Below are 26,473 nucleotides of genomic sequence, written 5' to 3'. Positions count from 1 at the left end.
ATTAAGATATCAGCGTTTGTATTTTTTTTCTTTTAGTTATAGTTATCTAATGTCTTCTTGTTCTGTCTTCATTAAGTAGGTTTTGCATGCGGTTTAGTCGCGTGGTTAACAGTTATCGTGGAAAAAAAGCCTTAAGTTCAGGTATCCTCACAATTTTGCATCAAAATCAGTTGAGCTGTTTAGCCATGAAAACTTACTAATACAATGGTACCTAGTATTAAATATGAAAAATAACAACGTAACAGTTTTATTAATCGATTTATTTATATATCGATTGTTATTATAATGTCGATAAATAATATTATTATTGTACCTATAACTGCTACTACAGCAGGAGACCAATTAAAAATATGTAAATAGGTATTATAAAATCTCCTAAGGGAGATTCTTTCAAAAATTGCATTAAGATTCTAGTCATGTTATTAGTTGAAACACGTAAGGTTGATGTTGAGTCCGCGTAACACAACCATAGCGCGATTCAGATGACGATGTACAGCGCCATCTTTCGAGAGGTGGCGGTCAATTGACTATTTGCCGAAATAGCCGAGCGATATAACAAGTTTGTGTATAGATACTGGTCTGTGCTATCGTAATTTACTAGCTGTCATTGAAAATGTGTGTAGAAGAAAGTATTCCTAAAAATGTGTCAGTTATTATAGGACCATTTCATTACAAACAAACAATTCTTTTCTATAATATATAGATATGAGTATGTACGCACTTTATAGTCTCCTTTTAAATCTTTAAGTTAAGTCAATTCATGAAAATTGACAACCCTAATTATATTGTTAAAGGCATAAATCTATCGCAACAATTAGGCACAATACGTTGCAAAACATCGGCCTCACGTCCACTGTGCCATTGGCTACGAGAACTTCATTGAGCTCAGAGCAATCAACATCTTCGATCAATCACAATGTGGAAGTTAGCTACCACTGTCACCGCTCTTCTAACAGTCGCTTTGGGAACTGAGGTAGCTCCCGGCCTACACCGAGAAGTCAGCAATGAGGCACAAAGTTTGGGATTCAAAGTGATCTACGGCGATGAAGATTTAACTGTTATAAACCAAGTTGTATCTGAAGCAGAGAAAAATGATGCACTCAAGAGCAAATATAGGGTAAACGAAGCCATTAAACCGTTGCCAGCGGTTGATGTGAAATGCTTGATGTCCGTGGACCGATATTGTACAAAGGAGATGGGTGCTTTGAAAAGTAAGTGGTGTAAACGACAATGATATGTATTTTTTCAGTGTTTTTTACAGCAATATTGAATTATTGCTGTAAAAAATCACATTAAGTCAAGCTAGTCCAAATCCTCACGTAATAAAGGGCGCTAAAATGTTTTTTTCTTTATAAATTAACGTAGTGGTTTTCAAATAAACGATATATTATATTAACGAACTCTATGGGTGAATAGCGTATGTTGTGGGTTAATATGTAAGTAGCTACTTAAAGCTTGAGGGGTTAACGGTTTTCTAATTTGCCTCATTATCTTTAGGTGTTCTCATCCAAGCAATCAAGGAGGACTGCGCGAAATGCTCAACGAAACAGAAGGACGACGCTGGAAAGGTGATTGCAGCGATGATGGCTCACGATCCTGTCGCCTGGAAGCTGTTCCTGACCAGGTACGACGGCCTCCATAAGGTCCAGAGGATCCTAGGGTAAACAACAAGGTTCGACATAGAGTTGAGCATCAACGTAGGTACTCGAATGCAGTAAACAGTGTGTTGTGAATTGTTGATTGTTATTTCAGCTTGTTGTCCAGTAGAGATTATTGTATAAAATGTTTATTTATTTGTTAAGTGGCTACCAAATAGTCAATGATTCTTTATTAGGTAAACGAAAACCCATTCATTTCGTTCGAGAAACACAATCCAATAATGTTGTTGTAGATCTGCGCTTCAGACGAAGCCGAGAGAGGCTGAGAAACGAGAAGAGCTTCGTTTGAAGCTTATAGGGGAGCCAGAGGAAGTAATAAGATCACCTAAGAATAGATACACCATGCCTGGGGTCAAAGTTAGGGTCAAAAGATATATGGCTGAGAAACTACCCTAGTTCTAGCAACATTTTTTAACTGAAACCTTTCAATGCTTTTGGTGAAGCTGTCAAAACTGCTTTTAGACTCATTTCATAGATCTGTCAGACTGCGTTTCCAGCAGAGATGTGAGCATCCGTCGCATTAGCGAAGGATGTGTTTATAGAGAACCAATAGATTTTTTATTTCATTTAACTATCCTCTCGGTCAGTACAGCTCTAGTGGAAACGGCTCAGCGGACATCCTCGCACATCTCCGGTGGAAAAGTAGACTAAAAAGTTGAAACCTTGTACATTGTATGGATTTGCCACTTCAATAAAATATTTAGTAAAATTGTTTGTTTTATTTCTCACATTAAAAACAACACCAGGCTTAACGGCTTCCATAGTAAATATTTATTTTCATTTTCGTGTAAACATCGATTGTTTGTTGTTCATTCCTGTGTTATTTATTCCCTCGATGCATTCTTAGCATCCTCTTCAGATTTCGCGGCATCTGCTTGTTTACCTTCCGACTCTTTGCTTGCTAGATACTTTGTTTTGTAATTGCCCTCCGGGTCGTACCTGAAATCATAATTTGTAGGGATGAATGATTTATCCTGAAGTGACGCCTCTTATGTAAAGGGGTAAATACTTCTTACTCCAGTTCTGGAAAATAACTCCTAGAAGGGTAAAACGCAACTTCTAAAGAAATTTAAAAGGAATTTTTCGTCGTTAGATAATATTATATAAACAATTAGTACGATCATGATCAATATTTTGGTCGTGAAGTTACTTACTTTTTCTCAAGAGTGACCCAGTCATCTGGTCTATGGTCGATGATGTAATGCATGACCTTATTGGCGCCCTCGCGTTGCCTCTGACTGCACCTTTTGCAATTATTTTCAATAGCATCAGGGAGATTTTCTGTAAATGCAAAAAAGACACGAATACATAGTTATTAGTTAGACTAATGAACTTGGAAACTAATATAGAAGAGATCTTTTGATAACTGAATATTTTGTAACGAAAAAACCAATTCATTCAAATATTTTAGACAAGCTCGTTTAATTCCAACTTTAACTCAAACGAAATCAACGAAGTCTACTAAACTAAACTACTCCAGGATCCAAAGGCAAAAAAAATGTTACCTTTCAATTCTTTGCCATCAGCGGTACAAGGCCCTTCTTCTAGAAGACACTTGATATAGCCGGTTAGCAGGCGGTCGTTGGATATAACCTCGTCCAGATCTATGCCGTCATACTTCGTGGTATACGTTGAAGTCTCAATGGCATTGTTCTGAACCGTGAGGTATACCAGTAGAACCATTATCAGTAGCAGATACCTCATCGTGCCTGGAAGATAAAAATAGCAATACATTTTCTGCTTCCAAACCTAGTGCGTAAAGGGAAAATACTTATAGCAAAGCGTTTATGAGAATCAAATGATATAAATTTAAGGCACTAAGAGCTTTAGATGCTGAACTGTCTCGTGCTACTTCACAAGGCGCTTAGTTAAACAATTAAGCAAAAGATAAATTGAAAAAAATATTTTATCTAACTTACCAGAATAAGTTTCATATGGGTGCACTACGGCTGCAAAAACAATAGAATACTGCTTGCGTGTTAACAGGAATACATCCTTTTATATGTTCAAAGTAAATAACTTAACGATAGTCAATGAGGCATTGTTATTACAAATTGTTGAATAAACTCAGTTTAACAACTCAATTGATGTCTAAGTGAAGGATGCAAATATGCCAATGTTATTTCGACATTCAGGCACGATTGACTGCTAGTTAGATTCGTCGAAGAAACATAACTGAATAAATTTAACAGCTATTGATAAGCTACTTCAGTTTTTCGGAAGGCACGTTGATCTGTGGGTCCCAGCTGTTATTCTTACATCTTTGACAGTGGTTTCAGATGGTCAGAAGCTTGAAAGGTCTGACGACCAGTCTAACCAAGGTGTTGCCCAGGGAACTGGGTTGAGGAGGTCAGATAGGCAGTCGCTCCTTGTAAAACACTAGTACTTAGCTGAAACCGGTTAGACTGGTAGCCGACCTCAATATAGTTGGGAAAAGGCTAGGCCGATGATGATAAGCTATTTCAGTTTCGTCCATATTAACTTCTAATTGATTAGTCTTACTTAGGCTATAAATGAAGACTAGCCCGAAATACACATGAGACAATACCTATAACGAGCATCCGACATTTCTGATGCTCATTATAATGTCTGGTACATTTGGGGTCGGACCCCTAAGTGTTGGACCTTAGAATACGAGTATATAAGACTGCCAACTACTTTTTTCCAGGTTGCAGACAATACAATGCAAAATATTGTTTTAACAATCTCGTAAGCATCTATTCACAGACTAATAATTAAATAAAAGCATAAATGTCATGTTAGACTCATAAGGAATGACATACAGCTATTGTCGAAGGAGATTCCTCGAATCTCAAGCATGCACAATTCCATTTAATAAACAATTTGCAATTTTGATTATTATGACTTTATTTATACTAGTTCAACAATACTGAGTAATAGCAATCAGCCATGCAAATTTAGTTCTTGGATCTCAATGTTTATAGCTCTACATAAATCTTAACATCTCTTGTGTATTTATAAATATCTATATATCTAAGGCCACATGTTTCCATGATTACCATGTTTAGGAGAAATGGGAAACGCGAGTGTCATTTGTCAAACCGCACATAAAACCTCTTTTGAGGTTACAAAAGTTGGTTCCAAAATAACTGCTTATTTTTTTTAAGTGGTATGAAAAACCTTTTTTGCTATCACTTATCCCAAATCTCGTAAATGTATTTAGTCTTAAAGTGGAGATTGCGCATATAATCAACTTTGTGAGAGGTATTCTTCTTATATTATACTTCAGTTGGTGTTAACAGGGAGAGCATATTCTGTTTTCAGAGCCTCATACGTCTATTTTCAAGGCGAACTCTGCGATCTTTTGCGTGACTCGACGACTTTAAGGATATAGTTCGTATTTCACTACTTGAACATGCTTAAGATAGACAAAAACAAGTTTATAACAAATGGTATAAAAACCTTTATTTCTTACTTGGCATGTAGCCCAGTTTTATATGAATAGAACTGGGGTTTTTCAGATCTAGATAGTTATCTTTGACGGACTATTTATGTTGAAGAAGTGACTTTAACACGCAATCGTATAATTAATTAGTTTAGGTATAACGTAGTATATAGTTGTATATTATGGAATCAACTTTCAGTTTCACTGAAATTCTAGAAGGGAATCAAAGCAATCAGTCATATGAGGTTATAAGGGAGAAAGTAAAAGTATTTTTAAATAGTCTTTGATTTGATCTCACTTGCTGGAGAATACCACATTTGTGTTTTTATATAATTTCGAGTGTTATTGTTATTGAGCCCATTTCTTCTAAAGATTCCAATAATTTCTTTATTATACTTCAATGATCAAATAAATGAATCTGTTTGATAGTTTTGTTCCATGGAATCTGTATGGAATAGACTAATGATAGAACGGAGAACGGAAATTTACTTGTTGTCCTAGGTTGTTTAACCACATTGTTGGCACGTTGTGATACACTGTGCAGCCACGTGTGCAGAAAATTGCATGGTTCTCAGTCAGACTCCAAGGTGCAAACTAATGGTAGATCACTAGCCTATTGAAAACGATTAACTAACTCTTATAAGCACAGTTTAACCCAAGTCAGGGAACCAAACAGTTTGCTATTAGGTAAGTCAGAACACATTTCAGTCGTTTTTTTATTGTCATTTTGATGTGTATGTACAAGAAGAGAGTCCCTATCTCTATTGCTATCAATTTAATTTAACCATTTTCCGTTTATCTCAGTGGTTATTGTTAGAGTGTTTATGTATAGTTAAAAAAACTGTTTAAAGTTTTTGATGACAATGACAGGCCCGGTGTCTACTGCTATGTCTTTAACTAATATAAGTAGTGTGTGTGCAATTAGAAGCGTAGCAGCGTATTACCCGGTAATAGAGCGAGTTGCGTTTATCTCTAGATGATAGTAGTATATTTTTCAATGTCTGTTTACAACAAAACCACGACAATAAAAAATAAACAACGAATCAACGAAGCTATCGTCGATTTTTGTTTTGATTAGTATTTAGTATACCAAGATCAGTCATAAATCTTCTATGTCAATTTCAACTGCCTAGCTGACATTGTTTGAGAGATATAGCTTTGTGACAGACGAACGATGAAACGGACAGATATCGGACCTTTAAAAGCATAGATGTTTCAGAATCGCTGATCACTAAGGCATTTAATATCACTAATAAATTGTTCTACACTGATTTTTTTTATAATTTTATTAATCCGTTCCATAGTATACATCTGAGTCTTAATAACGTACTGCTTTTAACTCTTGGGTACGGCATTCTAAAAACGACTACTCATTCTTAGACTTCTTGGACGAGCTCTCCTTATATTGTAGTGTTTGTAATTTATTTATTTCTTGAGATGCTGCATTTATAACTCGAATGGAAATATCCCAGCGAGCTTGTGGGAAGAAATTAAATGACTCACTTATTTGTATTCTTAACAGCTGATGGAAATAAACGTAATACACAACATTTTGTATATTAACGAGGTCGTTACTATGCACCGGGCTGGCTCGGGGATTTACAACATTTATATTTATATCTTAATGTTTTGGTCTCAATATTCGCTCTTTAAATTTCCCAAGCTTACGTATATCTTGTTATTTATAACGGCAAACTGTATCTGCACGAGCAGGTTACAGGTAAAAACCCTGCTTTGTTTACAAGGTTTAATTTACTTGTCTACGTCAGCGGAGAGTGGATACGTCAGAAGTCAAAACTTTCTTTTCCAAATTCAAATTTAAAAAAAATACTTTTAAGTAGCCGTTTAGAGCTATTTAGTCAATGCTGGACTATTTTGCAAAGTTTTGGTTAATATTTTGAACCACATATTTAATAGACATTTACTTTAATCATGAACAGACAGACAGACAGTTTAAAGGTTGTTCACCTTTTCGATTACGACATCAAAATTATTTATTAAGACTACGGAGTTAGATTCAATCAAAAGATTAATTAGAATAATTAGTATACCACGGGACACACAGCAAAGAGTTTTATTAAAAAAATATCATCTAGGTAGCACTGAGCAGTAGGTAGTTGACTTCTATTTTCTTATTTACAATCCAAATGTAAATATTATTGGCTCACTCGTAAGATTTATGCTGAAACACGTTTGACAGTTAAATGCTAATTCAATAGACGTCAGCAATACTCGGTAGTCGTATTAACGTTTATAGATTAATAACAATTTTTTCACCGATTGTGAGATAATTATGATAGAGCTAAACTGGTATATCAGTACCTACCATAATTCTCGTATATCTAAGTACATAGTAAGTACATTCCCATGTCTTAACTCTTAAATGCAGTTGTAGAGCCGAGACAGTGTTTTTCATTTTTTAGGTAGACGCCACTTTTCATTGCAATAATATTACTTTAAGAAGCAGTGGGAGGATTTACTTACATCTCCACCATAAATAATTATTTACTTGTTTACGTTATTTTATCTATAAGTTTTTAAATCGTCCTTACCTTATATGATTAAAGCTAAAAAACTTTTAATATCTAGGTATCCTTGACCTTGTTAAAAAAGTTTATTTGGAGTTATAATAACTCAGTCTAATTAAGCTTTTGTTTAGATTGGATTGTAACTAAAAATACTATAGCTGCAATTTTTTTAACACGCTTTTCTATTGAGAGTTCGACAATAATACGAATTGGAATACTTAGTTTACTCCAAAACACTCCAAATTCTCTATTAACTAAATAAAAGTTTTCTTTTTCTCACAAAGTCCTTGAAGAATGACACCGTGGTGTACTAACACCTCTTATTAGTACATCGTCTTAGCAAAACATGCGGTCATCTGTCATAGGTATAAACGAACTATTCCAAGAACTGTTTTCTTCGACGATGTATTCTCAGGATCAATAAACGCTTGCGTATGAGTGTTTGTCTTTACTTTAGCATTAGGAACAGGCATAACCTGTTTCTATATGTAATCGATAATGTAAAGGAATATGAAATATCGATGTTTTACAGTTATAAGCTTTTTGAAGATTTAAAATTAACTCAAATTCTGTGGGTTTTCATTTGCTATGATGTTTAAAGGCGATTTTTTGCTTACTTTTTTTAATAAAAACAACTCCTGCACTAAGGAATTGTATGAACCTATCTTCAGGGGTTTTACAAACATTTAAGTCACAAGCACAGAAACTATACTCAGGGCAAGCATTCGTGGATCACACTAATACATAATCCTTCGCTTTCAAATTTTACTACCTACCGTTTCCACATGCGTTTTCTGCTTGCTTTTTTTATGGCTTGCGTTTCCTGGAATAATATTAAAGGATTTGCTATGTGGCTATCTAAACTCCATGACTAATTGAATTGTATTGGTATATTGCGTTGCTAACTGGAGTACCGAATTAAATGGAATGCAATGAGTAATTCCACTCATCCATTAATTATAAAAATATTTGTGACAATAGTATTGAATTGAAGACAATTCGAATTCAGGTCTAAAAATCTATGTTTTGATTTCTGATAATTTAAACAAACATTTACAATTTTCATAATCACTATGAGTGCTATGACTAATACGATTCTGCGGATTGTAGGCTCAAGAAATTGACAGAACTAGTTTCGTTTTCTAAATTCAAAACGTTTGCGTTTCGTATAAAAAGTGGTTGGTGACCGATCAACGAATTACTAGTCGTGTCACTGAGCTCTTCGACAGTACTGCCTTGCACCAAATCTAAGGTCAGTTTTTCTACCAACCATCACTGTTCAATAATATTTTGAAAAAAAAAAACAGTTAATTTCGAGACAGATTAAAAAAACAATGATACTATATATAACGATATTTTAACACCTTTTTGTTAAAATTTGTTTCGAAAACTTTCTTTTGTTTTTTTCATAAGCTTTCATAGTCCTTTGAATAATACTTTGACTCTTTATTTTTATTATGATTTTTACCACGTAAAGATAAGTACTGTTTCTTGTTTGATGACTTTGATATGCCATAGATAGTCATAAAATAACTTTTTGCTCGTCTTAAGGTTTTATAATTAGATGTCTTATTAAGTTTTTTTTTGTGATATTAATCGGGTTGTTGTCATTTATTAGCGGTCAAGGTTAAGAATATTAGTGAGATACAGATGTTAAAAACGATTATTTAATAATATCAGTGTCTTAATTGACAGTCACAAAAAATCCTTTACAAAGTCAAGTTCGGGATTCGCTCTTACATAATAGTTAAGAACAAATTGTTATTTTGTTAAGTAAATGTTTAAATGACAGACGATTTAATTTTTATAAGATTATTATTATTGTGCATAAACATAGTGCGTTTTTCTCTTCACTAGATGATTCGATTTCTATTATACGAAAGGTTCCGAGTACCCAAGTAAACCCTTAAGTACATTGCTCAGTTAAGGTTTAACATATTTTCTAGCATTTTCCTCATGACCAAGAGGAAGGGGAACAAATATTACGAAGTATATTTATCGAAAAAGGTCTTCATACGTGCAGTTTCAACAATCGCTGTTACTTAAACAACAATCATACGTCTATTTCTGTCGTGGTCATTTTGTGAACTGAAATAAGTGCGTATACTTTTTACTCATATCAGTGTTTTCAAATCCCAGCCGCTGTGATACGTGATTTAAGTTCGGGATCTATTTTTGTGAGGGTTTCCTGTCTGTCTGGGGCACCGTAACTCTTGACTGAGAAAATCGTTTAGGATGTCGTTTTTATTTAGCTTTTACAGTATTTAGCAATATAACTTAACTTATACAATATTTACGGCTCGTAATAAAAATAAGCATATACATATTTTTTGGGTTTTGTACTTTGGAAGGAAAAAAATAGAAACCTTATAGGATAACTTTGATGACGATTAGTCTGTCATTATGTCAAGAGCGTTTTACTGAGGAACACGTGGTTTCGAACCTCGCACTGGAACAAACATTTACAGGGCATTTTCCGTGTACTCAGAACTTTGAAATTTGATGTGAAGAAAGCCCTTTAATTTTTGTCACAGCTTAAAATATATTTTTTTTCAGTAAACTAGCGTAACTCATAAACCTACATAGCTTCGTACGGACATTCGAAGCTCGAGTCCCACTCACAGTTGGCCGTTTTTTTTTAAATAAAACTGTGTATCAACAAGAAATCGTGGAACCAGTTCTTTATCAACAGAAGCTCTGTGATTAACGCTAATTCCTTTTTTAAAACATAAGACTTATTTTTATAAAGCTTTACCAGCCAGTATTTTTACCATTACCAGCAAGTTTGTTTTTTTATTTCAGAATGAAGAGCGTTATTATTTTTTGCCTGTTTGCGTTGGCGGCTGTGGCGGTGGCCAGGCCTAATGAGAGCCGGTACACTGACAGATATGACAACATCAACTTGACTGAGATTCTGAACAACCGTCGGCTGCTGCTACCCTACCTCAAGTGTATCCTCGACGAAGGAAAGTGCACTCCCGACGGCAAAGAGCTCAAATGTAAGTAGAGTACTGCACTATCTATTGATTGCAAGATAATTAGAATTTAAAAGTGTGAATACCAATAAAATTAATCTATCCTTTTCTTATTTAAAGAAATATGACATGAAGAAGAAATGTATCTTACTATTTTCTCAACCACCAACGCTTGTACTTAAGACTTCAATGATATGACACACCTTAAGGACTTATTTACTCATTATTTATTATTCTAAATTCCAGCTCACATCAGGGAAGCGTTAGAAGAAGACTGCGCTAAATGCACGACAGCCCAGCGCGATGGAACTCGCCAGGTGATGGGTCACCTCATCAACTACGAACAGGACTACTGGAACCAGCTCAAGGCTAAATATGACCCACAAAACAAGTACTCTACTAAACATGAAGCCGAACTCAGGAAGATACAGATCCATTAAATATACCCAGGATTCAAATTAAGAATATCGTCAAAATAGATCCGGAGTTGTGAAGTTTTCAGTTTCAAAATAGAGTGGCTCTTTTGTTTTTAATTGCATTCGAATTTCGTTTCTTTTGATATTTGTTTTTGCAGCCACACGTTTTGATTACCTCTTTTGTAGCATTCCCCAGTGATGTTAATTTCTTTCTTATTTAATTTAATTTGATAAAATTGAGATGTGATATACCGTATCAAGGCTTGTGAATTACATGAAATAGTTTAATAGTGGATTATTCATCTGTGGTAATAAGACTGACAAGAATAAACCTTGACGTTATATAACAAGGTTTTATCGATGTTAGATTGCCACTGATTTACAGTCGACTTTACCATAATAAAGAAATTTATTAATGATAAATTGTTTTTGTTTTATTATATAATCTTATGACAATCAGTCACATTATAATCCGTTCCTAAAACAATGATGTTTAGATGATGAGAGTCCATTGACACAAGTTGAATTGAGAGATTAATGTCACAGTTGTAGGCTCTATATTCTGCAAAACTTGTTTTCTGAATATTACTTGGGTTGTTAGTAAAACTTGATTTTATTAATATTAGTCACTACAACCTATGGTTGATATATTTTGCCACCGTCCTTTATCACGTTAATAACGATAGGATATCTCAGCTGTAGCTCTTCTATCTGTTAAATAGTTTTGACCTTAAATAAGGATGAAGGGGTACCGAGCTGCCTGCTGCTTGCTGATGATGAGGATGCCAGATAGACTGTCACTTCGTGTACGACAAAGTTAATCATATTTAATCCGTTTATAAAAAATAATCTTTGACAGGTCAACACGTTGCTGGTTCTCTTTGAACTTCAGTCTAAATAGAATTAGCAATGAAATGACGAGTAAAAAGGTTTTTGTAATCCACAATTTTTGTTGAGTCTGGTTGACTTTATGCAAGCCCCCGCAACACAAGGATTCACATTCTTAGTGCGGGAGATGTTGTTTAAAAATATGGTTAAAATAAAAGAACATATGGCTTAAACTATAAAAAATATAACATTATAACTCGATTGGCAATTACCTACTAACGACTCTATTCTGATCTGTCGCTAACGCATGCTAATTAATAATGACTGAGTGAGTAATCATGTTATGTGCAGATTTCATTATTGTCACTAAATAAACTTTGATACTTGCGTCACTGACGAGTTAATTACACCAAGTACTTAAAAAAGGAATTTTCCTTTTAAACCTTAACTTCCAGTTAATCGTTAAATTTTTTACGGCCTTCACACGTTTTTAGGCTTCCGTAACACGAAACGAAAAAACTGAATCCTGATAATATCACGTTGTTGTCTATCTGTTTGTGTCTTTGAAAAGATAGACCACAAGGAAACATCAAAATAAAATTTGCAAGGCTTGAGCATTGATCACCACCCTTGGTGACCACAGTTTGGCGATTCCAGTTTCCACTGTTTGGAATCAAGGTTTCAAATGACTTTCGTTACTTGACATTACGACGATGGTGATTTAGATTAACTAAAAAAATAATAATATAACATTGAAAATGTTACTTTTGACAAATGTCCATATAACCGCAGTATATTTTTTTTTCAAAGCCCACTTAACAGGTGGTTAAATATTTTCCCTATGATGTCTGTTATCTATGTTATGTATGATCATCTCTGGTCAAAATGAAATAAGTCTCTATATCTATACCATTACGTAAAATTCGGCACTGTACCTCTACTAAATACCTACTGTACCTACTCCAGTTATACAGCCGAGTAGTTCCGACATGTTTTGGTAGATGGCAGTACTTGCAACGCAGTATGATTGATTTCCGCAATTAAGTATAATCTTCAGCACAAATATGGTATATTATAATTCTTTCAATAGTCTAACATTCCATACAATTCAAAATTAAAAAGAATTGTGCTGAAAATAACATAATTGAAAGAGTCTATTACTTTACTCTCATACAGCTGTGGAAGAGAGATGCCACTCTACGCTGTGTATTGCACTCTCTCTTTCACAATACTCTAATTTTAAGAAGGAATTTGTAGTGTGAAGTGCACAAGCGGAAATGCACATGTACTTAGTTGTTTGATATGTTAACACATTGAACTGACCGACAAACAGTAGTACAAAACAGGGAGGCAAAAAGCCGATCTTGGCTCATCAAAATTTATCAATTGATAAAACATTATAAGTGGTCATTTTGGTACATAAAAATGTTCATATCTGGAAATTAATAATTTTATGTCGAATTAAAAATGAGTCACAAAAACTTTACCTAACTATTAAAACAATAAGTAATTTAAGAACTTAAAGTTTTTTTTTGTCAATATGTACAATGAATAATTGTCTATAGTTGTATCATTATTATAAAATTAAATAAATGTTTTTTCAGATTTTTAATTATTATAAAGACAAACAATTTTAAATTCTTATAAAGTCTTTTGAGTTGGTTGGTTTGGATTTGATTTTGTTATCGTAAACAAAGACACGTTTGCATAGGAAAAAAATTATCCTCAGACTACAGACTTTTAGTTGGCCGATAGTTTGATCAGCTTAGGTTTCTAGAGCGCACTGCCCTTTTTTTCCGGGGTGAAATGCTAATGACTTCAACCCACGTCGAGGGCACGGCGTGATTAAAATGACCCAGGGCCCCTTCTACTGCTTTAGCCAGAGTCACGGGATCGCTCGCGCATACTCTGCGCGACTCTGGCTGGCTCTAGTCTGTAAAAAGTGTCTGTAGCGTGTAAAAAGCCTACCCCTCACTCCTTATAAGAACGGGTGCTCAGGACGACAATCGTTTCTTTTACCTATCTTAATGTGGCCAAATACAATATTCTTCGCAACTTTTAGATCACATCAATGAAGCAGTTGTTTTGTTAAAGACATGATTTATAAATAACTTTTGCGTGCTTACCAAAAAAATGTTACAGTTTTTTTTCTGCAAAAATCTCACAGGTTTCCAATGACGTCAGATGCCTAAATGTAAAATGAAAAACAAAGGTTTTTTTGCCGACAGAGACTACAGGTATTGTGACGTCAAAAAAAAGTTATCAAAAACCAGTTGCTACGATTGTCGCGATGGGGCGTAAAATCCAGCAGACATGCTAAAATAGAATTAGATTATTATAGAGTGCGTTTTATTAGAATTTATACATCAACAGAAAGAAAATGTTTTACGCATTTAAAACAAGAATTTATAATTAAATAACATGAGAATGTGCAATAACCCTTTTGAAGTGCACTCTTACTAAAGAACGGATGACAATGACCTCCATAGCTTTTCACCGCAAAATACCTAATACGGGAACAGCGAAAATTATTCCGGAAAATTTGGTCGTTAGAGTGTGGATACTTCTATTCATTTTATATGTGATTGATGTTAATCCAGTATCCATCCAGTACATGAATAGTAAACAAAATTAAATCCAAAAACAAATAAAAAATGGATATCTTATTTAATTAAAACAACGAACCCAATAAATAATAAGGAGGGACAGCTTTGTGGAATCGATAGCACTGTAATTTAAATAAAAACAAATTATAACCTTTTTGGGAGGTGCAAAAAGATCAACCAGATCTTGGGGCAATTCTAAAAATAAATATCATGTGTCACAAGTTTAAACTATATTAGGTAGATACCTTGTTTTGTACGCTTTAAATTCACTATTTGAAAAACACACTTACATTTATTAAATCCATCTTCAACTATTTCATTAGCAAGACTAATAATGATACATTTAATTCCTAACAAGATTCTATCGATTTATATAATTCGTCTTCACAACCGACTCGACGTCCATCTTACTCTTAACGTACGAATAAATGAATTATTATTTGTTGATAGTTATAAACAACTAGTTCTTTATACATGTTGTTTGACATCAAGATAGGCTAGTTGCGGCAAAAACGAATGACGTAAACGATCTCTTAGAATTCATAAAGTTAAAGGTAAGTGTTGACTGTGTTGTTGATATTCAGTAGGTTTATTGATTTATCGATGCAGACATGCAAATTAATTCAATGATTAGGTAATCACTTGGTCCATGTAAATTAATTTTCATCTCTCAGATAGGTATCTGTTACACGGAACATTTTCAATCCTGAAGTCGTTTCTTATGGACGGAATAGTGAAAACACAACTGAAAAATAAAGAAAAAATGTCTCTTTTAGATTTTCGAAATTGGAATGGCGTAATAAAATGTCTATACAAGACCTTTTCATTTCCAGATATTGTAGCCATTCTCTTTAATTTTTTACCTCAGAATCCTCTTCAATTATTTTTTCAACCCTATAGCTTTCCATGGCTTGCCAAAGAACCACCTTGAACCAGCAAATTTTGCTTTATCGAGAACTTGCACATAACTTTTGTTGCAATAATTCTAAGCAGTTTGAAAGCTACTACCATATTTGGGTTGTTGAATTAGCCTACTGGCTCTTGAACCCGTGCTAAGTCAACAATATCGTGTTCCCAAAATAAACATGGAGGTTTGGTTTGTATTTTGCTTCCTTTGTATACCTATACATAAATGATTGTTTGCCAGGTTCTAAATAGTTCTAAAGGTAAAAAGTTTTTAGATAGGTACACTGCAAAATAGTAACCATTTTAAGAGTATCACTGATAAGAAATTTCATTGAGAAATTCACACAGCAAGGATCACTCTGAAACAGAATTTTTGATTCGTTTCCCTTAACACTAAGACAATTTCATTAAATATATGTTGATAAACAATGCATGATAACTTTCTTAAAAGGTAAATTTCCATACAGGGATTTTTGGTTATTTTTTTTTAATAACAAGCTTTGTTGCTATGGCAACAACGCTTAAACTCATAACCGTACTAAAAAACCGAGGCTATATGACGGAAGTTACCAATTATATTATTTTAAAAAGTAATTAATAATTTTAAATTAAAAATTTAAAACATCGGAAGCCCCCAAAATGTCCATGAGTATTTAAATAAAAACATTTCCTACCGAGTCACCAGGTGAAAACACTTATTAATACATAATATTATTAGTCATACATCTAAGTACGTCCGAAGTTTTTGCCTCGCCACTTTAATGGTATATAAGAACAGTCAAAGCTCCAAGCTGTAGTAGATCGCTCAGCACTTGATCCGTGGTTAAACAACTCGCAAACAATCAGGTATTATAATTTAATATTTATTTTAATCCAAGAAATATTATATTTTATTTTTATTTGTTGGATTTGTTTATCTTTCTGGTTTTGGTGTATAACGCATAGTATGATACCCTTAGGGATCTTGGGTCACATAAATCGATTTAAGATATTTCTGGCGGGAAATTCTAATTTTAGAAAGATTTACTATTACATTTACTATTAGAAAAATATTCATTTTGATCTTTATTAAGGGCACTTTTCTTTTAAAGGGACCGTTGTCTAAGAAGAATTATATTTTATTTACAAAAAAATTGTGTTCCTTTTTTAGGGTTCCGTCCCCAAAGTGCAAATACGGAACTCTATTGCTAAGTCTACGATGTCTATACATAAGTCTGTCCGTAAAAATGGATTCAATTAATCTTTTTTTAAATAGAGCCTCCAACATCATAACCTTTTATGAAATTGACATTCTATCTAAGTGTTTATCAATATGTGTATATGTGTTTACAAATATTGTGACCTTAAATTCCTCTTATATTCCTATATTGCTTTCATCATATTCCGGTCTATGTCTATGTCTAACAGTAACTGTGACTACTCTATGAGAATCAATCCTGTTCCTCCCAGGGCCTGCCGACAAAAAATACAATTTAAAAATTCTCCTTCCAGAATCAAAATGAAGTCCGCTATCGTATTTGTCGTCCTGTCCGTCGCTGTCATGGCGTTCGCCCGCCCTGAGGAGCACTACACCGACCGCTACGACAACCTGGACCTGGATGAGATCCTGAGCAACCGCCGTCTGCTGGTGCCTTACGTCAAGTGTGTGCTCGACCAGGGCAAGTGCGCCCCCGATGCTAAGGAACTCAAAGGTACATATAGTTCAAAATATAATAGACAGTATGAAAATGGTGATGTAACGAGTGTTTCTGGATATATTGAGCACAGTGGTCAAAGCCGACGAAAGCTACTACTATAGATGTAATAATACAAAATCACTTTTAACCGACCAAACTTTATAATATTTATATAGATTTAAAGATTATATCGGTAGCAAGACAATTTAAAAATGCCTAAGCTTATTATTATTGCAAAGAATGAGGAGTAAGGACATGTTGTCAAAGGCATCGTCGAAATTAATTACTTGATTTGTTGTCATCATGCTAATAAGATTAAGCTAGCAGTTCTCCAAAATACTAATTCCTTCATTCCAATTACAGACCACATCAAGGAAGCTCTCGAGAACGAATGCGCCAAGTGCACTGAGACCCAGAAGAACGGCACCAGGAAGGTGATCGGCCACCTCATCAACAACGAGGATGCCTACTGGAAGGAGCTCACCGCCAAGTACGACCCCGAGAACAAATTCACCGCTAAATACGAGAAGGAACTCCGAGAAATCAAGGCTTAAATTATACATAACTTATTGTAAAGCTACCTTGTGATGTGATTTTAGTTTGTAAATAAAGTTTATTATTGAAATTACTTTCTTCTTTTGGTGTATTGCTTGTATGAGAATAATGGCTGATATTTACTATTAAGTTCTGTTCATTAGCATAATGAACATGCATATACTCGTCAACATCAACATAAACAAAAGGATTATAACTATACGATATTTTTTTACTGTGGCAGGTTTCCAAGGCAAGCTTTTTCCACATTTTTTTTGGGAACATTCAATATCTAAAAATTGCCCATGGGAATGCTATAGCATTGTAGCCAAAGTATAGTATTTCTGAACACTTGTACATGACATCTCCAAAACACAAACAATTTGAAACAAATTATCTCTCGAGACTGAAGCGCAAAAAATAGTTTGATGAGTTTACATTATTGTATTTTAGACACTCGCTTTTTATGCTAGCGAGGTAACACAATGAAAATTATATGATACTACCATTTTAAATATTTTTTCGAATGCGACTTAAAATTGAACAATAGCATAATTAATTTATCTTCATAAAATAATTAATTAGGTTAGTGAAAAAGTTTAAACATTGTTTTTTTTAGTTTATTTAATTTGGACTTGTTTCTTATACATATGTATGTTATGCAATATTTTCCATTGAAAAACGAGGATTCCGTGTATTAGTATACTTTTTTGTAGAAAACTATAAGGAATCATCAATAGTTTGAACTAATACCGGGGAGTAACGACGGTGAAATACGTACCGAAATAATTCAGGTACTGTCTTCCTTTTGCGTGAGTACCTATTGTCAATTTATTTATTTCCAAAGCCAAGTAGTTACATCAATCATCAAGATACCAAAAAAATACCTCCACTTATTCCACTTAACTACTAATTTTATTTCATTCACAGCTATATTTCATTTAAAACCATGCTAAATTTTGTTGAGTTTATTGATAGCTAAAAATCAATTAAAATTAAAATCTGCCCGGACCTAACAGGCCTAATTATATTAAAGAATTATTCTATAACAACAAAACTCAGCAGAGCATAAATAAGAACTTCTAAAAAAATGCTCCAAACATTCATATTATTATGCTATTTATAATTCAAGACATGTAGAAACGCAAGGTAAAATTATTAGTTTTTGTTAGCTTTGTTATTTTCTTTCTGCCAGTCACAGCATATATAAAAACAATCACATGTGACAATCACATATTTATTTTTGTGTTTTTTTTCATTGTTTCAATTTTTTGAGTAGTAAATAGGATTAAGCAGAAGCAGAACTCGTAGGTCTTTGTTTTTAGTATTATAAGCCTTCTCTACCAAATCAAAACAAAACAAGCCGGCATTTTTTATTGCTTTTCATACTAGTCATACGGACAAAAACATTTGACGATCTACATACCATACCGTTTTTGTTTTAATGACGCGATAACGATTGACGAGGCAACAGATGTAAAAAATATTTTAATTGTATTTTACGACCAACATTAGGAAGCAACATTTGGTTATAATTGTTGTATTTAATAGAGTTGTGTAGGATTAATTAAACATGCTTGTAAACAACAAACAAACTGTTGAAGACACACAGACACAACGTCAACGAACACAGATGGAAGGCCATAAAACTAGTTGTCAATGTTTTGCTTTTGGAAACAGGGTAACCCGCTTCTTACTTGACTTGTTCTGCAACACATGTAGTAGTAACAGTAGGACATGTTCCCGTATTCTGAAACAACACTACCAGTCTTGAAGTAGAAGTTCGAATGTGGAAGCAAGATAGTGCATCGCAAGGTGCGATGCATCATCTCACGTGTTCGGCATCTCGCTTCCTCTAACCAGATCAGGGTAAGCGAGTGAGATGCCTTGTGGAACTTGAAGGTTCAAGGACATTCACAACAAGATTTGCTGACCTATTTCCAGATATTTTGTTTCCAAATGTTGAAGGCCATAAGAAACTTACCTTGTGTGCAAGATAAACAACAAGTCCATCAAAATAAAGCCTTTGCTCAGACCATTTCTCGGAACAACGGAATGAAACCAGGCAATTTATTCTCATTCTAGATTATGTTTATTTATGGATCCATATTAGCAGAAAATCCCTGGAAACCAGTTTTAATTAAATTCAATGCGTAAGTGAGGCGAAATGTTCCACTTTGTGCGAAATCGTGATGTTTATGTTTTACGCATGCATACTAAGGACTTGGAACTTGTTTCTCAGTCAGGATGGCTGCCAATGTCCTAGATGCTATATAAAACATGGGCCCTATAATAGCCCTTAAACGTACCGTGTCCGTCAGTGGGTGCACTTGTGAATACTATTCTGGTTTTAAACAGTAAGTTGGATCTTTATAAATTGTGCTTTTTTAAATGTCAGGTGCACTTATCATTCGGAACAACCCTTTGTTAGAGAAGTGCTCTCTTTGTTTCAATGTTTCCTTTTCTGTCTATCAATGTTTAGCGGGAACTTCAAAGGAAGCCTATTATTCACATTTTGTTTGAACCTCCTTTAAAGTTATATTGAATTTCTTTGTATCTACATAGTGTTGCGTCCACTGCTTCACTTTACCAAATGTCAGTATGAATTAAAGACGATAATTCCTCTTTGTATATAAATACACTGGGTTTTTCGAATGTTAAAAATAGACGCCGCTAAAGAAAACGTTAATAATCTCAATCTAAACATAGCTTGTTTATAAACAAGTTATGTATCCATGCATGTTATCCGATAGAGATTTTTTTTGCCTTTGGTTTGTTATACTAATTGTTTCAGAACCTTGACGCGCAACGAAATATTTACAAGCGCTGAGACCTAAGGCCAAAGATGATATTAATATAGCTATTTGACTTTAGATGAAGCGTAAACCTTTTTGGTTTTCATTGATGACATAAACATAGCTATTGGGCTTTAGATTTTAAGAGTGAAACTTTCGTAGATATACAGAATGACCACCTCTGCTCATAAACTCTGAAAGTTAAACTAGACTAATGCATTCGTTAAAGAGTCCTTAGTATACCGTGTAAAGCGTCTCGTTTCTACAAATGAAACTTTTTTCTTAATTGTAGATTTTTTTTCGACAGATATTAACATGAAGGCCATATTTCTTTTGTGCCTGGTTGTCGCAGCCGTCAGCGCTCGTCCACAGCAGTACACCAACAAGTACGATAATGTGAACTTGTCCGAGATCCTCTCGAACAAAAGACTGCTGATCCCTTATGTCAAGTGTACACTTGACCAGGGCAAGTGCTCGCCTGATGGCAAGGAGCTTAAATGTTAGTAGTTTTACTAAAAGTTTAAGAGATATTTTGGAGCAAGTCCTTGTTCCTTAGATTTAACGTTCTAAAGATTTAAGATATCTATATTTAACAGGTATAGGCTCCAAAATATATAAAAACTGCCTGCCATTTTTTTAATTTGTTGAAAAACTTACCGATATTAATTACTGAGCTTGTCTTTTATTACTTTCTTTATTTGAATAATATTTTAGCAGGTTTGTGCAGTTATCCTGCTGAGGCTTTAAACTCCAAGTAGTTTCAAGTTGACTATCAATGTGATCATGGATTTCTTCCCAAAGACATGTCTTATTATAATATTAAATTATTACTGTCCTCATGCAGAATATTTTTGTTTGCAGCCCACATAAAGGAGGCATTGGAGAACTACTGCGCAAAATGCACGAACTCCCAGCGTGACGGAACCCGTCGGGTCATATCCTATTTGATCCACAACGAACCTGACTACTGGAAGCAGCTCTCCAAGAAATACGACCCTCAAGGAAAATACGCGTCCAAATACGAGAGGGAACTTAGATCTCTTTAAGAAAAGACTGGTTTACTTAACTATGTAGGAACCACAGCGTTCAATATTCAAATTGCTACGATAACCATTAAATTGGTCTTCCAATTGAAACATGAACTACATATAGTAGCGTCCCAAACCTCCTTAGAAATTCATAGCTGTCTGTAGCTTGACAGAATGCTTGAATTGTTGAAAGAGGGTCTAATTTTTTAACATCATTTTGAACTGAACTTGTGTGTAGCAATCAACCTAAAGGGTTGTGAAAATAAATGTGATAAAATACTCTTTGGTCTTTTTTCTTCTTATAAACCGGTTTTTACTAGTATCGACTATATTCCAGCCCTAGTATTAGTGTTTACCTTCACATCGTTCGCCTTCATACAGCTATACTTCCTTATAAAAATGTTAAGGATACGAGTATTGTTTTTTTGCCTTATATAATCCTTGACTAGATGACTTGGCGCTTGACACTTCACTTTAAAATAACTAAAAACATATAAATTATGTATCGAGATAGATTGCTAAACAACTAAACCCATTGTAATAAAATTTGCACACCTGTGTAGATCAACTTAAAGGATATCTTGGGAAACTTTAGTTTGTATTTTTGTTTGCGTTGTATTCATCAACTGTTAAGGGGTACCGAAACGTTTTATTATTCCGGCTTTTTAGGTATAATTGTGTTTTTACTGTGTGATTATTTGGCACCAACTTAGTAAACTGAAACTACTGGATAAGAAATACGTAAGACTAGCAGAAGAGATAGAAGGGGAGAAATTGGAATAAAATAGATTAGCTCAAGCCAACTAAACCCTAATATGAATCGTGTTACTTTAAATGGCATACGATGGTCTTTGGATTTTTTTTGTCAAACACATAAAAAAATATTTTCCTTAAAAATCTATGTTTGCTGTAAATGCTAATGTTATAACGTAATAAATTTGAAGGCAAATCTTAATGGCTGTCAACTTGACCTCTGTCACACTGCGCCTTCGTTAGTTATTCTTAGATTAAACAATAGATGTTTTTTACAACGGATCCATAGTTTAACTTTGCTTTATAATATATTTTACAGAGAATAATTAAATTATTTATTCTATGTAACTAATAAAATAAAGTTAAAATTATGTGTTTTTGAACAATGTTGTGTGTTGCGAGACTACCTCCACCATAATAATATATTGCGACTGTGGAAGTGAAACAGCGCGATGTACTGCGTAGAACGTTGTCCCGCTCTCACAGTGTGGTTCGCGGGATTTTTATCGGATGAAGCTAAAACTTTTCAAATGCAAAATAATAAGAAGCCAGTGATAATCCAGTTAGTTATACTCGTAAATGTTCATGCTCTCCATCTCACTTTTATTCCAAAATATTTTAATATGCTCGTAGTTCACACAAGGTTTCTTGCAACCATTCGAGAATATGTATTTATAGACTATCACAAAACCGTTTCGATGTTCGTATTTTTTCTTTTATGTAGGTTCCAAAAAAAGGTATACAAGTGGGAGCCTGTTTTGTCGATCTTATTTTGTTTATGTGACGCACGCGAGGATCCATTGACGTTAAGACAATAGTGTACAGGTTAATTGAATGATGATGATGAATGATTAATAAACTTCCAAAAAAGTTGTAGTTACGACGACATGTAGTGCGCTGTTTTTCTGTCAAGAAGTGTTTGATAAGCCTCTAGGTTTTAGATTCATCACCTATACGAAACAAACTGTTACGGATTGAAATAGGAAATGTATTTTTTTTAAACGCATCCCACATCAAGGAATTTTAATTCTTGTATCTCGGTGGTTTGACAAAAAATAAAGTCACATCTACAAAGACACCTAGATTCTAGACAAGCATGCGTGGAACACACAAACACTTGAGCTACGCAGGCATCGAACCTAAACGTCGCGTTCAGTGTATTTGTCGTGTCGTGAGCAGTTAATAAAATCTAAATTACTAGTTTTTAGTGTTCATGATAGAGGGTAAAAAGTTGAAATCTGAATTATTCAGAAAACATAGTGATATATCTAAAAATAGAATAACAAAACTCAGTCAGAAGCATATTATGTAGTAAGTTCTTGAGTTGCTCAAACATTTATAGAAACGCTTTTGTCGATAAACATTGCCTCACGGACAAGCTAACAAGAGTATTCTTAAAATTATAAGTACTGTATGCACACATTTTTTTGTCAATATCATATTATACAATGTACTTAGGATTTTATTTCCGTAATCAAGAAATATTTTATTGAATTAATAATTTAGCTGTTTTTTTTTTAATAATTTATGTGCACACACAAATAGTCTTACAAAAAATGATGGCTTTAGTATATTGTGCAGGTTTTCAAATAATCGCTCAGTTTTTACGTTATCAATTTTTTTTCGTTTTTGTATGGTGAAAAACTTGTTACGTAACTTCCAATTTTTAGATAACCTAGCTATTTTAATTTTCGTTTACTGGATCATATCTTTTGAGACTCCTGTGGCTAATTGTCCAGCAGTTGGCTGCGAGGGCTGATGATGATGCCTATGTTTTTGTATAAATGTATCTTTAAAGAATTCCATGCTATAAACAACTGATGGGGTGTTGTTTTTACTATCGATATTATAAAAAAAAGAACAATAATTTAAAATGGATCTTTTATTAACATCAATACGAATGCTTTAAATCCCAACTAATCAAAATCTTTAACAGTTTCTTCCTTAATCTTCTGATTTAAGGAAAGCTTCATAGTTCTCCCTGTACTGGTCTTCGGGGTCGTACTTGGCTACGATCTGTTTCCAGTAGTCAAGTTCCTTCTCCTTAATGTGCTTGACAACCTTCCTGGCGCCCTTCTTCTGTTTCTCAGTGCATTTCGAGCACGAAGTCTGCATAGCGTCCTTGATGTGAGCTGTAATGCAAGTTTTTGGTATAAGTTTTTGTTGAAAGAAATAGGGTTGGAAATAGAAGTTTTTTTTTCTAAATTTTTTAACTCCTTAAAAAATACATTTCAGAAGGATTTTTTTTTGTGCATGTACACAATGTGCCATATGGTGTGTGTAATGTAATGAGCAACTGCGTCAATTTGGCAGTCAAAATAATGATTCGAGTTTCAGTCATTCGAATCTGATGACAGACAGAAAGTAAATTTTATTAAAATATTGACTATGACATCTTTACTTTCGTTGTAAGCGCCATGTCCCTCCTTTAATCTCCTATGGGTAAAATTAAGAGACACATTAACAGACAAATTCTTTGTTAGAGGAATTTTGAACATGATAGAAAAACCATGTCAAAATAGTAGCTTTAATTACCAAAGTAATTCCAAGAAAAAAATTAAGTTTTGTTTTTTTACCGTACATTTATGATCATCAACATTAAATTCTACAAAGCCTTCCATTCGATATGCACAATTAAAAGGCTGACGTCATGATATCCCACGTCAAACCTGGCATGATTGTGATTTGCGTGATCTCCGCAGTTTACGGAAATTAATAAATAAACAATAACATTGCTTGTACATGTACTGGGTAACTTTCCATGCACGTTAACTCAGTTTGAATGATTGGTGCCTAATTGATGAAAATAATTCCATAATTATTGTTTTTCCATAGCTCACACATACATACATAATCGTACGGTCAAACATCTAACGTCTTTAGGTATCTAAAGTTATGAACGTGATGCAAATTGAGTGGATTGAGTAATTTGAAACAGAAAGTGAAATCTTCAAGTGACATAAAAATTGTATTTTTTAAAAAAGCTGGTTGATTTAACAATGTTTAGTCTGTACTTTAATCAGAGGCAAATCGAATGAAAGTTTCGACGTTCTCGAATTTCTGCGTTGTAGAAGCCACCACTCATTTTTGGTTAATTTTTGAAGTTAAAAGAAGCCAAAAGGTTGATCCTCAATCATCAAAGTTTCACTGACCTTTAAGTTCCCTTCCTTCAGGAGTACATCTTCCTTGCTCCAAGGTACACTTGATGTAGGGCACAAGCAGCTTCCTGTTCTCAATGATCTCGTCAATGTTGATGTGGTCGTACCGATCCGTGTACGTCTCGGCCGCCGCGAACCCGGCGAGGGCGATCACACAAGACAACACCAGAAAATTCATCCTTAAAAGAAAAACAACACTTAGACACTTTTTGATTGCAGACGCAACAATGGTAAGGCAACCAACACTTTCAGCATTTTATATCCTTTTTTATTACTCAATTTAATGTTAAGTTGACATTCATGAAATAAATGATTTATGAAAAGACGGTACAATATTACACACTATTTTTCATATTTTTTCTTTTACATAATATAATATATACGTATTTCCGACTGTATGTATTCATATTTATGCAATAGTCATTACAATAGTACTCGCAGTACGCAAACGTCATAAAAATAAAAATAGGCAATCGCAATATAAATCACAATAACAACACAAATAGACTCGGAAAAAACATCGATAAAATAATTAATATTTTAAATAATAAAATCTATTAATCAATTATTAGGACGAATGGAAAAATAGATATACCTCTCAACTTCTTCTACACAGAGTTCTATGGAAGAGTATTGGGATACACTGATCAATCGATGAAAATGGATATCATTTATAGGAATGATGAACACAATTAATCGCGGAAACTCGCCATCCATTGTTACAACAATTATGCTAAATGCGTAATCAGTAGACAACCCTGTTATTGTCTCGATGTAGCCTTAAGAAGATGAACAGATGTAGGTAGAAAAAATAGGTACTTAGTATGACTCAAGCGACGTTTCCCAGGGTTGATTCATTGATGAGATACTGTTACGTTGGTAAATATGTATCTATTCTATAATTAAAACAACTTTATGTTCCCATTGTAGTTGTTTTTTATGAGATATTCTTTTATAAACGAGATCCGCTTTAGGGCATTAAAAAAATCGAAATTTAACTCAACAATACATAATATTTTCTATGCCATTCATGTGGATTTAAATTTGGCTATACTGTTTTTTTTCTATTTCACTTTTTGTGTCCTAATTTTGGGCAAAGATCTTATTTAAAGACTGTTCTGTTCCAAGCCCTAGGGAAAATTACATTGCTCGCATGATCCCTTCAGCAGTCACCTTATTTGTCGAAGAAAAATATCATTCGTATAA

At 33.9% G+C, this 26,473-nt stretch overlaps 5 protein-coding genes across 5 annotated transcripts; 3 read left to right on the top strand and 2 right to left on the bottom strand.

Moving 5' to 3' along the window:
* The first annotated feature begins 792 nt into the window (after nucleotides 1–792).
* LOC113495357 lies at nucleotides 793–2,166 on the top strand. The gene is made up of 3 exons (XM_026874045.1): nucleotides 793–1,211; nucleotides 1,498–1,624; nucleotides 1,892–2,166. Exons 1-3 carry the CDS (start codon nucleotides 917–919, stop codon nucleotides 2,052–2,054), a joined length of 585 nt encoding a protein of 194 aa, XP_026729846.1. The 5' UTR covers nucleotides 793–916; the 3' UTR covers nucleotides 2,055–2,166.
* Nucleotides 2,167–2,360: 194 nt separating this feature from the next.
* On the bottom strand, nucleotides 2,361–3,852 carry LOC113495266 (ejaculatory bulb-specific protein 3-like). Its single transcript, XM_026873921.1, has 4 exons — nucleotides 3,578–3,852; nucleotides 3,164–3,367; nucleotides 2,813–2,939; nucleotides 2,361–2,597 (listed from the first exon to the last, which is right to left on the bottom strand). Exons 2-4 carry the CDS (start codon nucleotides 3,360–3,362, stop codon nucleotides 2,483–2,485), a joined length of 441 nt encoding a protein of 146 aa, XP_026729722.1. The 5' UTR covers nucleotides 3,363–3,367; nucleotides 3,578–3,852; the 3' UTR covers nucleotides 2,361–2,482.
* Nucleotides 3,853–8,780: 4,928 nt separating this feature from the next.
* On the top strand, nucleotides 8,781–17,553 carry LOC113500503. The gene is made up of 6 exons (XM_026881332.1): nucleotides 8,781–8,844; nucleotides 10,395–10,591; nucleotides 10,814–11,002; nucleotides 16,097–16,169; nucleotides 16,815–17,014; nucleotides 17,363–17,553. Exons 2-6 carry the CDS (start codon nucleotides 10,396–10,398, stop codon nucleotides 17,551–17,553), a joined length of 849 nt encoding a protein of 282 aa, XP_026737133.1. The 5' UTR covers nucleotides 8,781–8,844; nucleotide 10,395.
* A 3,075-nt stretch (nucleotides 17,554–20,628) lies between these two features.
* On the top strand, nucleotides 20,629–21,637 carry LOC113495311 (ejaculatory bulb-specific protein 3-like). The gene is made up of 2 exons (XM_026873987.1): nucleotides 20,629–20,827; nucleotides 21,190–21,637. Exons 1-2 carry the CDS (start codon nucleotides 20,644–20,646, stop codon nucleotides 21,372–21,374), a joined length of 369 nt encoding a protein of 122 aa, XP_026729788.1. The 5' UTR covers nucleotides 20,629–20,643; the 3' UTR covers nucleotides 21,375–21,637.
* Nucleotides 21,638–23,976: 2,339 nt separating this feature from the next.
* On the bottom strand, nucleotides 23,977–25,999 carry LOC113495262 (ejaculatory bulb-specific protein 3-like). Its single transcript, XM_026873906.1, has 3 exons — nucleotides 25,863–25,999; nucleotides 25,262–25,446; nucleotides 23,977–24,241 (listed from the first exon to the last, which is right to left on the bottom strand). The coding sequence occupies exons 1-3, from the start codon at nucleotides 25,982–25,984 to the stop codon at nucleotides 24,054–24,056; spliced, it is 495 nt and encodes a 164-aa protein (XP_026729707.1). The 5' UTR covers nucleotides 25,985–25,999; the 3' UTR covers nucleotides 23,977–24,053.
* Between the last annotated feature and the right edge of the window lie 474 nt (nucleotides 26,000–26,473).

The sequence above is a fragment of the Trichoplusia ni genome, chromosome 1 (assembly GCF_003590095.1).
Source record: "Trichoplusia ni isolate ovarian cell line Hi5 chromosome 1, tn1, whole genome shotgun sequence".
In the NCBI taxonomy this organism is placed as follows: Eukaryota; Metazoa; Arthropoda; class Insecta; order Lepidoptera; family Noctuidae; genus Trichoplusia; species Trichoplusia ni.
Note: the sequence above shows the minus strand (reverse complement) of the source record. Positions and strands in the feature narration are given on the sequence as shown.

Bases quoted from the DNA above. Each gene is read 5' to 3' on its own strand.
- LOC113495266 (XM_026873921.1), bottom strand. From the start codon at position 3,362: ATGAGGTATCTGCTACTGATAATGGTTCTACTGGTATACCTCACGGTT. The intron at 2,940-3,163 runs GTAACATTTTTT...TTGCATTTACAG, and splicing joins TGATGGCAAAGAATTGAAAG to AAAATCTCCCTGATGCTATT. The intron at 2,598-2,812 runs GTAAGTAACTTC...TTATGATTTCAG, and splicing joins TGGGTCACTCTTGAGAAAAA to GTACGACCCGGAGGGCAATT.
- LOC113500503 (XM_026881332.1), top strand. From the start codon at position 10,396: ATGAAGAGCGTTATTATTTTTTGCCTGTTTGCGTTGGCGGCTGTGGCG. The intron at 10,592-10,813 runs GTAAGTAGAGTA...TCTAAATTCCAG, and splicing joins CGACGGCAAAGAGCTCAAAT to CTCACATCAGGGAAGCGTTA. The intron at 16,170-16,814 runs GTATTATAATTT...TTCTCCTTCCAG, and splicing joins AACAACTCGCAAACAATCAG to AATCAAAATGAAGTCCGCTA.
- LOC113495262 (XM_026873906.1), bottom strand. From the start codon at position 25,984: ATGGATGGCGAGTTTCCGCGATTAATTGTGTTCATCATTCCTATAAAT. The intron at 25,447-25,862 runs GTATATCTATTT...TTTTCTTTTAAG, and splicing joins TGTGTAGAAGAAGTTGAGAG to GATGAATTTTCTGGTGTTGT. The intron at 24,242-25,261 runs GTCAGTGAAACT...CTTGCATTACAG, and splicing joins TGAAGGAAGGGAACTTAAAG to CTCACATCAAGGACGCTATG.
- LOC113495311 (XM_026873987.1), top strand. From the start codon at position 20,644: ATGAAGGCCATATTTCTTTTGTGCCTGGTTGTCGCAGCCGTCAGCGCT. The intron at 20,828-21,189 runs GTTAGTAGTTTT...TTTTGTTTGCAG, and splicing joins TGATGGCAAGGAGCTTAAAT to CCCACATAAAGGAGGCATTG.
- LOC113495357 (XM_026874045.1), top strand. From the start codon at position 917: ATGTGGAAGTTAGCTACCACTGTCACCGCTCTTCTAACAGTCGCTTTG. The intron at 1,212-1,497 runs GTAAGTGGTGTA...CATTATCTTTAG, and splicing joins GGAGATGGGTGCTTTGAAAA to GTGTTCTCATCCAAGCAATC. The intron at 1,625-1,891 runs GTACGACGGCCT...ATGTTGTTGTAG, and splicing joins TGGAAGCTGTTCCTGACCAG to ATCTGCGCTTCAGACGAAGC.